Source organism: Vicia villosa, linkage group LG2, assembly GCF_029867415.1.
Source record: "Vicia villosa cultivar HV-30 ecotype Madison, WI linkage group LG2, Vvil1.0, whole genome shotgun sequence".
Taxonomy (NCBI): domain Eukaryota; kingdom Viridiplantae; phylum Streptophyta; class Magnoliopsida; order Fabales; family Fabaceae; genus Vicia; species Vicia villosa.
Window position 1 is genome coordinate 164,325,930 of NC_081181.1, and position 11,032 is coordinate 164,336,961.

General features: G+C 31.8%; 1 protein-coding gene and 1 long non-coding RNA gene across 4 annotated transcripts; one reads left to right on the forward strand and one right to left on the reverse strand.

Annotated features, from left to right (window-relative positions):
• Positions 1–3,825: 3,825 nt before the first annotated feature.
• On the forward strand, positions 3,826–7,054 carry LOC131652825 (uncharacterized). The gene is made up of 2 exons (XR_009298826.1): positions 3,826–4,057; positions 6,749–7,054. It is a non-coding gene; the product is annotated as an uncharacterized LOC131652825 (long non-coding RNA).
• LOC131652824 (auxin efflux carrier component 8-like) lies at positions 4,508–7,297 on the reverse strand. Of its 3 annotated transcripts, none has more exons than XM_058922807.1 (6): positions 6,725–7,297; positions 5,756–5,927; positions 5,443–5,507; positions 5,102–5,259; positions 4,939–5,015; positions 4,508–4,714 (listed from the first exon to the last, which is right to left on the reverse strand). In XM_058922807.1, exons 1-6 carry the CDS (start codon positions 7,242–7,244, stop codon positions 4,648–4,650), a joined length of 1,059 nt encoding a protein of 352 aa, XP_058778790.1. In that variant the 5' UTR covers positions 7,245–7,297; the 3' UTR covers positions 4,508–4,647. The 3 variants fall into 3 exon arrangements, with proteins under 3 accessions (XP_058778790.1, XP_058778791.1, XP_058778789.1); XM_058922808.1 differs by having other exon boundaries at positions 4,939–5,011; positions 5,422–5,507; positions 6,725–7,296; XM_058922806.1 differs by having other exon boundaries at positions 5,422–5,507; positions 6,725–7,294.
• Between the last annotated feature and the right edge of the window lie 3,735 nt (positions 7,298–11,032).

The following is an 11,032-nucleotide window of genomic DNA, read 5'->3' on the forward strand; positions in this document are numbered from 1 at the left end:
TATTGTATAGGCATATGTTTGTGTTGCATCAAACCTATTGAATCATTTTTAAGTTAGTTGTGATAAAAAGTATGACTATGTTAAGATATTAAATTGCTTGGATTAAGCAATTTGAATTATACTATTTTGTTTATGTTATTGAAAGGATCTTGTTTTTAATGACACCATTAAAATACATTGGTTATAATTCATACTAATGAGATTCTAAGCTTCCAATTTAATTTGTATTAGCTTCCGCCCATTAAACTTTAATTTTGTATTAAAAGTTTTATAATTTTTTTAAAGAGGGACGATCTATTCAACCCTTCCCCATTATAAACCTTTTTTTACATTTATATCCCCAAACAACAGGTGGCTTCAGAGTTGGTATTTTGATAAAGTCTAAGCGACTTCAAAAATCGACAATATAACCTTTTTTCAATCCTAAGAAGTTTATTTTGGAAGCTTTCTCATCTAAGTGGAAACCATACATATTTCATTGTTATCCTAATGGTTGATCCATAATTGACTAATCAACGTGGAGTAATATTAAGTAATTACCTACTAGAATGTCATTTGATCATTAATTGATCTAAGAAGTTCTCTAAGTTTGATTCATCCAGGATTGAACTAACAATTTATTAAGTATTGCTTGAATTACAAGTTAGAATGCTTTAATCAAGGTTGTAAGGATGTGTGATTTGAATCATGCATAGTGTGACACATATCATGACGTTTTATGAAAGTTTGGAATTGGCTCTATCTCATTTGAGTTGAATCATATAAGGGTGTGATTTGAATCACAAATCTATTGGTCTCGAATCATAATATACAAATGATTTGAATAATGACTTCTTTCATTTATTCATAACCTCTGATTGAACTTATTGTTTCTTTGATTTGAATCATTGCTTTATGATTTGATAAAAACCGTGTATTTCTGTTGTTTTTAATGTGTCTACCCTCCAGCACCAAAATTCTTCTATCTATTTTGTTTTTTGTGATTAGTGAGAGTGTGTCACAGAATGAGAGAGAATCTCTGAAAAAGTGAGAAAAACATTCTCTTGTAACATTATTGTTTTTTGTAGTAAAAAAGAAAGAAAGAAAGAGTTAATCAGTAATTTTTGGTATAATTGATCAATCTCTGAACCATCACCAAGAACCTAGAAATTCATTGTTTCCAAGAAGCTTGAGAGAACCTTGTGTGTATTCTTCATTCACAACCACTTACCTCCTTATTGATACTTGTGATTAACCTCTTAGAATATAGATCTTGTGAGTTTTAGTTGTGTGTGTGTGTGTGTGAAATTCTTCACATAATACTCATCATATTAAACCTTTGTCAAGAACCATTTTATGAATCTCAAAGTCTAAAGATTGAGTGTGAGAAAGAGACTAAAGGTACATTAGGGAATCTAATATTTTTCTTTGAAGTTTTGTTTTTGTGTATCAGGTGGTAGAATCATTTATTGGACATGGATTCTGGTTGCATGTTATTCACAAAGAGAGAAAAGTGTATCTATACTCCATTGAAGACTTTGGTGAAACCTTGTGAAGCTTGTTGCAGAACAAAGTTGAGAGTTATCCAATTATTTGAGGCCAATGGCAATCACTCAGTCAAGTCTCTGTCAGATTTGAGGAAAGAATGTTGCATAAATGAAGCTTGGAGCAGATTATTATAGATAGCAAGATTATTGGATCAAGATCATTTAGGATCTTGTATGCAGCTGTTGAGTATCTGCATCAACCAAAGGAATTGTCATTTGATTTGTGTGTAGGCTAATGCAATGTGGCTTTTAGTGTTCATATTGACGGTAGTTCGTTGTATCAAAATACATGTATATTATTCTTGAAAATAGTGGAAGACATGATTATTTCCCAATGCTTTTAAACCATTAAAATCTAGAGTAAGTGCCTATAAGGACGATAACACCGAACTAATATATATTTTTTGTGCACTTTCCTTCTTCCCTATCTCTCTTTAATTTTTTGCATTCATCATGTAAATGTTAAATCATATCATAATTTGTATGTCACCTAGGTTTTATCATGCTTTTAGCAATTTATTGTATAGACATAGGTTTGTGTTTCGTCAAACCTATCGAATAATCTTTAAGCCAGTTGTGATAAAAAAACACGACTATATTTAGATATTTAATTGATTGGGTCAAGCAAGTTGAAATATATTGTTTTGTTTATATCCTTAAAGGATCATGTTTTTAGTGAAACCATTTAAGGTACATCAGTTTGAATTCATATTGATGAGATTCGAAGCTTCCATCTTATTTTGTTTTAGCTTCCGCCTATTGTTGACGCTGTAAAGCGGCAAGCAAAAGATTTGAAAGTATTACTCTGGGAATTATCGTGTCCATAGAGAATGGTTGGTTAGAATGTCGTTCAACGGTTTCTACATTTTTGAGCTTGAGTTTAAATGAACAGAAAGTAAAAAGATATAAACAGGAAAATAAATACATTCTCAAGGGATAATAACTTATCAGACATGCAAAAAGATTATGGAAGATAACAACAACGATTTGTAAAGCAAGTTTTATGCAACGCCATGAACGATAACTATACATAAGATTCGAGTAAATATACATACAAACCCACAACATAAAGGAAACACACAAAGAGGAGAAGAGATAAACCAAACATCTCACGGGTTGTCAGCTCCGATTGATGAGCAATCCACCTCCGATCATCCAAGTGCAATGTTTCCCCTCATAGGCGCGTTGTGTAGGCTTTCTTCAAGGCGAAGCAACCTCTTTTCTATCACTTGTAAATTCTGTTGTTGAACAATGTTATGCATATTGTTCAACAATTCATTGGAACCTTGTATTTTGAGACTGACTCGCAATAATTGGAAGCCAGGCAATATTTCAGGTTGTGAAGCTGACGATGGTATCAGAGGTCTGAGTGGAGGCATTGGAATAAATCTTGCAATCTGAGGAGGTTGGAGTAGATTTGGATGTAGCGAAGTGTCTACCATAACTTGATCTGCAACAACTTGCCCGAGTTCTTTCTGTTTAAGTGGTAGTGGTAGCTGCTTCGCGCAAGGCAGCATTACAAGTAACTTTAGATCCAACCATTGTTGAAAACTCTAGGAGTCAAAAATATGGAAAATCAGAAAATCAAGGTTGATCCACGATTGGAATATGTCAAACGCGGTGGATCCAATGTTTGATTTTGAGAACTCTAATATGATTAACTAACGAGGTTTCAAATTGATGGATTAAAGAGAGAACGTGCAATTGTAGAAAATGTGGGAATTAGAATCGATTCCCACAGACGACGCCAATGTTCTATTATGGAACCAAAATTGGTTGGAAAATCCGTGGTTGCGATGGACTATGATGGATCTAAGCTTTCGATGCGGATGAGGAGATTGACCTGCAAAGTTAACACTCCAATGCTCAAGTCAACATGTGAAGGAGAAGGATGAATGAAATTTGAAATTAAAATTGTGCCTAAAATTCTCGCGTGTATCCTTTACCTAACAAAACAGTGATAACATCCTGCTATTTTTTGGCGTTGGATGCATTTTGGTCTTGAACCGCCTATACTATTCCATGGAATAGCTCCCTTGTGCCGAGAGCAATCCGTAAGAATCGAGGCTGTCTTCGAGTGGTCGGCCGATGACCATTCTAGTATGCCAGAACACTAATATAATTAAATTAAATTTTAATATTTAACAAGATATTTTTATATATAATATACTTTAATTATAGTTTGATAATAAATTTAAATGTGAAAAGAATTTAATTGAAGTTATTTTTTGACACAATTTAATTGAAGTTAATAATAATAATGATAGTTATACAAAAATATCATTGATGTCATTTTTTGAAGTACAAAATTCCAGATTTGTAGTGAATTTTCTGTTGCTTAGCTGCCATGTCACAACTCTCAAAGCTGGAAGAGCAGTTACTTTCCTGAAGCACGAGTAGCATAGAACTGTTGAAGTTTTCTAAACAATGTGAAAAAAAAAAGGAGGTGACCAATCCATCGCGCATATTCCAGCTGAAGAAACATGAGATGCAACGAGACAACACATGATCCACTAAATTCTGGTTTCCGGGTTAGTAATGGATCTTAAAACTTGATCCAATTAGTTCTGTTTATTAGTCCTTTCTGTGTTATGGAGTTTCAATTGTTTGAGTAATTAATTTCTTGAGGCTCTTGTGATTTGTATAAATGTGAAAAAGTGTATTGCAGTGAGAGAGTGGGAAGTGTGAGGTTCTGTTGGGTGAGTATTAGGGTCTGTAGATTGGGTGACACCTACACTTCTGAAAAAATGCGTGTAAGTGTCTATTTGAAGAGTGCTTCTTTGTGGTTTTTGTTGGCTGAGGGGCCAAAGCGAACCTCTAGAGAGCGGGTGAATTCATCCCAAGTAGAAAGTAAATGGCGATTTTTGCAGATAAGGTTCCAAATACAACAAAATACCCTGTGTGATTGTTTTAGGGTTCTCATTGTCAGTGACTCAAGTTATATAATGTTTTGTTTCTAATTAGTTTGTAACATTGTAAAATGATGTACTCACAACTGTTTTTATTTCTCTGTTGAATTAACAGTTACAAAATCTATATACTCTACTTGTAAAATTTGTTCTGTTATAAAATTTCAGACTAGGAATCAAAATTGTTCCTTGTATATATTCAACATAGTTTTTCAAAGTGATAACAGAAGGTAGTAAATCAGTGCGACTGGCAAAGCAATTAGCATTCCTAGTAAGACCCTGTGACCAAAACAAGAACATCTGTTAGAACAACAAATTAGATTCTAAAGAAAACACATAAATAATTGCACACGAAAACATAAACGATTGGTCACGTAATTCAGTGAATTGTGTCTACGACCTTGCCAATTTATCAGCGAATATGAACTATACTCAACACCAACCTATATAATCTTAAACTCTAAGCAGATATCATGAAAGAGATACTTTAAAGTATTACTTACCCTGTGCTTAAAACTGCTGGATGGACATTATACTCTCTTGCAAAAACAAAAGGAACAATTCCTTGGGGGAGAGCTGCCTATGCATATAGAAACCACATCATACATAAAGAGATATAACCTTCTATTATCTAGAAAGTAATAATAGAAAAGAAAGAAATATTACTTGAACAATTGCAACTTTGAGCATTGTATCTCTTAATCCAATCACAATGGAGGCAGCAGCCATTAGGGCCGGACCAACAAGAAATTTAAGTCCCAATGCCACCATTGTCATCCTTGGCCCACATGCTATGATTCTCGAATTTGAAGCCATAAATAAACCTGTTCAAATTAAGCGTAAAACTCCTAATACTGTCGATCAATTATAATTAAAGTTAAACATGTTTAGTAATTCGACGATTGCAATAGAATAACACTGTAAAAACTCTTAATCGTGCAGACAATGAATACTAATTGAATCAACTGATTAATTCATTCTCTTACCTAAGCTGAATGTGGCCATACCTAGACCCCCACTCGATAAAATTGTTATTGATTGATTCACAACATCTGGCATATCTACTCCCCACCTGAAAAAAAGATTTATCTAATATACCATGATTAAGATAAATGACCATTGTTCTAAATTGGGATCAGTAACTACAACTGCACCGTAATTTAACAATTTTATAGGTCTTTGCAACGGTATGACGACTGCAATCACAGTCGTCAGACTCCATATTTTAGTGCAATATAAAGATTTACCACGTAACCATAACCACAATTTAGAACTATGAATATGATAATCTTCAGCAAGGAAATGTGACATTGTGCTTACCTGAAGTGTATGCTTGCCCAAATAAGGCCTATGAAAGTTGCATAGGTATTAGGATTCATGATCAACTTCTTCCCAACTTTCATAAGAATAAGCATGACTCTCATTTTGTTTTCTGGTTTAGTTTCTACTTCGTCTTCTTTTGGTTGTACTTCAATGGAACTCTCACTTTCTCCTTAAAGCACAAACAAGAAAACATAAATGATATAACTACCATTGCTGTAACTTACATCGAGCCATATCATTGTTTTTCATAGGACTATTTATTTTACATATGACACAACACCAAACACGTTACTGATAATGACACTTAGACACTTGTAACAATTTGAGAATATGAAAGTGATTAAATGTAACTACATGTGTCAGTTTCATGTCAAGGTTTGATAGTGACGCGTGTCGAACCACACCTCAATTTGACTTTTATGATGCAGAGAAACTATGATTGTTTGTCAACTTTTAATTTCATTTTAGAGGAATAATTATTCAAATAGAACCTGAGCAAGAAGAATTAAAGAAAAGAAAGAACAAAAAAACAGAGAAATTTTAAATATATATTCTGGCCCCACTTTGATTGTCACAGATTACTTCAGTTGACTAAACAATAATAATTTATAGAAGCTAAATATGCTTATATAATTAAATAACTCAAGAAAAGGTGTATCAAATTATAAATAAACCAAAATCAGTTTTGGATTTAAAGGAGAAACAAGAAGAGAAAAGAAAATTTATGTAGAGTCTTGTTAGATTGACTTAATCAACCTTTTCTACTCAGAATGACATGATCATAAGCTGTTTTCAGCTTATTTTCACAAGTTTTTATTAGTACAACATATGAAAACAGTTGATATTCTATATATAAACAATTTGACTTTATTTTATATTTTACTGTAAAAATAGCTTATACATAAGCACTTATATGATAAGTGCTTATTTTATAAGCACTTAATTAAACATGTTCTAAACTCTCACCTGTGTCTTGTGATGGTGGTGCAGCAGATATAGTCCTTACAGGAATTGCAGCATCTAGCTCATGAAGAAACAAAAGCAGATTATACCAAATCATACTTTGCAAGAAAATAATCTGGGGTAAAAGAAAATCAGATTCTTCTTTATACATAGCCTTCATGAGTGGAATTCCAAGGATCAAAGTATTAGGAAGTGTTGATAACGAAAGACCAGTTATAATCCATTTCAAACCACCTCTAATATCACCAATCTTAATGATTATAATTAAAACTAAAAATGCAAGAAATTTCTGAACGAAATCCGCATATATGAGTTTAAGACTCATTTTGTAAATATTGTTAGAAGATATCACTTGAAATGATAGCAATGGAACTGAAAAATTTGCTACAAATTTGTTTATCCCTGCACATTGATCTGGTGTGAAAAGTTTCCACCATTTAACACAAATGTAAGCTAGTAACATAGTTACATATAATGGGACAGTGGCTGTCACTACATGATAAACATCAATTAAGGAAATCATGATGATGATAATGATGATGATAATGATAATGATAATGATGATGATGTTTTTTTAAGTGTTGAAATGATTTAGGACATTAGTAACATGATAAGGTTTGTTGCATGATGATGCTTTTTAAGATGGAATATAATTTGTTTTTGAAGATGCTTCTTCATAGTGAGGGTATTTATGTCAACAAAAGGTATAAAAAAATATATAGATTCTGATTTTGATCTTGACATGTCTTTGGGTTCATATGTTCTTTAGCAATATATGGGTTATGTTTCTGACATAATTAAAGTTCATTAAACCTTGTCTTGTAGATTTGAGAATCATGATAGCTTAATTCTTATTTATGCAAGTGGCAAAGAACTTAGTTAAGGTTTTAATTAATGGTATGATTCAATTTATGTCTAACTCAAAATGGTTTGTAAATAAGCATATATTCTATTCTCCATTGATCTTGTTGTCTACATTGGCCCGAAATGAATTCTATGCGGTCAACTTTTTGACGCTTTCACGAAGTCACTCTATTAATAACCGTTGAATTTTAGTCAAACAGTCTAAAAATAACAACATTTTTTATATAATAATAATAATAAAAATATTAATTTTAAATCAGAACCGTCCGAATTTAATCAGACAAGCAAAGAAGTTTGACTGCGCGGCCATTGGGCACATGCAAATTAATGACTTCAACCATAATGTTTAATGTTGGTTTAAATTTGTTTTAGTTGAATGTAGAATTTTTTTTTCCTTTTTAATTTTACTTATTTATATATTTTTGAAGAAACTTTTGAGTGGTGAGAAGGAAGAATAAAGAAGTGAATTGTGAGTGAAGTAATGAAGGACTTGGTTAAGAACAACGTGAGGAAGAATAATTTCCAAGTTTTGACAGAAAAAAAAGTGTTAAGAATAAATGTTACATCAGAGAATTTGCTTTGTAGAATGTGTTTTTATCTCAAAGAAAACTCATCACATCTTTTGAGAATTTGATTTCATACTCTCCGTTTTGGCTCAATACCCCTTTTTAAAATATGAAAATTTCAAAAATTGGTCCCTACTTTTCAATTTTTAAATTTGGTTCAAAAAATTTAAATTTTATAAAAAATAATTCAAAAAATCTAATAATAAATTATCTTAATACTCCAATCAAATAAAATAATTTAAAAATGAATGAATTTTAATTGACTCATTTGAATTGCTTTGAATTTTAAATTCCTTTAAAATTTTCAATTACCTCATACTCTAAACATTAGTGGGAGTAGGGGTGATCAAAACCAAACCAACCCAATAGAAAACCGCAAACCAAACCAAACCAAACCGAAACCGTAAAAAACCGCATTTGGTTCGGATTAGTTTGGGTCAGTTTTTACAAAACCGCACGGTTCGGTTCGGTTTGCGGTTTGTATTTTGTAAACCGAACCAAACCGAATCAAACCGCACTATGTTACAACCTAAATTTTACTAACTCACATCCAACCCAAACTTAAACTTATTATATATTAGCATTATGATTACGAACAATTTTCTCATCCTTACACATATAATTTCAGTCCCGATCTTCTAAAATCTCTAATAACATTATCGCGCCTTCTTTGCCACATACATCTCCCCTCTTCTATAATCTCTACTCTCTTATATTCTTTCTTTTTCACCTTCTCATTTTTATGTAAATGTTTCGTATTTCAGTTTCGTTTTTATCGCATATCTTCTTCTCTAATCTCTCAACACTTTTTTTCTTTTTCACTTTCACTAATCTTTCGTCTCTTCTATTTTTTTGTTTCGTTATAATAATTTTTATATTGTTTTATGCTATTATTTTATGTTTAATATTCCACTTTTGTCTAATTTAATTTTTACATATTAAATGGAAAATTGTTGTCATAATATGACGAGTTTTGTTGTTATTTGATAGTGTATGAATGTATAAATACAAAATTATGTTATCATCTATACGTGTATGTATGGCTCAATAAAATATTTGTAAAAAATCGAACCAACCGAACCGAACCAAACCGCATTAGTTTGGTTTGCTTTGGTTCGGATTTTTTTAAAAAGCCAACCGAACCAAACCAAACCAAACCGCACTATTTTTTCTCTTGTGGTTCGGATGATTTTTTTCGTCAAAATCGCCCAAACCGCACCGCGAGCACCTCTAAGTGGGAGTGTATTCCATTCATAAACATTACTAATCATGAGATAAACAAATTTAAAAGATAGTCGATACATGAGAAGAAAATGTAATTAAGAATGTAAAGTATCCAATATGCAATAGAAATTCCAAATTAAGGAAATGCCACAAGTCCATGCTAAAACACCTCGAAATGCCATCAAAACATCTATATTTTCATTGTAGAACTCTTTCCGGTTAAGATAAACAATCGTTACAATTACGATCATCCATGATATGAATACGGTGATAGCAGAAGTCCATGAAACAAGGCTCATTATTATAACTGATGTTGCAGTTAATGGCAGCAGCATGAATAAGATTACAAAGATGCTCTTGTTAACTGGGTGGTTTACTATAATACCAAGTAGAGATATTTGAGCATATAAAACAAAAGAGGTGAGAATGATCAGAATGGTTGATTCATGTTTTGTTATGAATTTACCCCCAATTGGTGATATCTTTAGTGCAAAAAAGATAACCAATACCAAGTATAATACCATTGAGTTCAAAGTTACTTTCTCCAACCTCTCATGATCGCTAATCGCGGACCTAGAGAGAGAGAAAGATTAATGAGTTTTCTTGCACTGCAAGAAATTAGAAGCACAAGAAGACTAGTGAAATTGTATGAGAATGATTATTTAACTAGTAGTGAAATCTTTGGAAAAAAGACGTGTTCGTGTTTATAGCAGACATCGACATCAACACTTATAAACACATTTGATTTATTTATTTTCTCAAATTATTACTAGTATTACTCTCTTTCAATGTCGATGTTGTGTTTAGGGTGTCCGTAATCTATAGGTAATTATACCTTGGTTTATGTAGAAATGGGATATTAGATCCATCCATTGCAATCACGTGGTCTTCCATGTTTTTCTTCACTGTATAGAGATTAAAAGCAAAGACAATAGGATGAGAGTAAAAATATAACTATAAAAATATTAAAGGATGTAATTAATACTTACTTGGATTAACTGAATTAGATTCTTCTTCCCTCACAATCACTGGATATAGAGAGCATATATAACTTTGCAGAAGTTAGTTATTCATTCATTCAATATATTATTAATTGGGTTAGTGAAAATATTAATAGACTCATTCAAAACCTTTTGATTTTGAAAAGGTATAGCGATAGATAAAATAGGATTTATTTTCTCTACAAATTGACTCATTCAAAACTTGTGGGGTTGACTCTTTATTTATTTTTTTCTTTTTATTTTTAATATTAAGTTGTTTAAAAATATAAAATAAAAATGAAAATAAATATTTAATTTTTTTTAATGTTTTTGTTTACATTATACCAAAAAATTAAGACCTTATAAATCAAAGGTTTAGAGAATTAGTTCTAGAAAAGGAAGGAATGTTTAGAGAATTAGTTAGAGGAAAGAAATGATTTTTTTTATGGAGTCCATTGTTTTCGCCGCTTCTACGTTGTCGTCAATTAAGCCACTAGATAGAAGTGCATTAATCATCCTAGACTGTCGTTCTAGAATAATCTCATTAAAGATCAAAGAGCCACTACTGCGAAGGGAAAAGCGGATTTGATTGAAAAAAGACTTATGAAAGTCTCTCTTGAAGGAGGAAACTGATTGCTATCAAAGATCACGATGAAGAAGAAGCTTTTCTAGAAACT

Bases quoted from the DNA above. Each gene is read 5' to 3' on its own strand.
- LOC131652824 (XM_058922806.1), bottom strand. From the start codon at position 7,244: ATGATTTCCTTAATTGATGTTTATCATGTAGTGACAGCCACTGTCCCA. The intron at 5,508-5,755 runs GTAAGCACAATG...TCTTTTTTTCAG, and splicing joins TGGGCAAGCATACACTTCAG to GTGGGGAGTAGATATGCCAG. The intron at 5,016-5,101 runs GTAATATTTCTT...CTATATGCATAG, and splicing joins TCAAAGTTGCAATTGTTCAA to GCAGCTCTCCCCCAAGGAAT.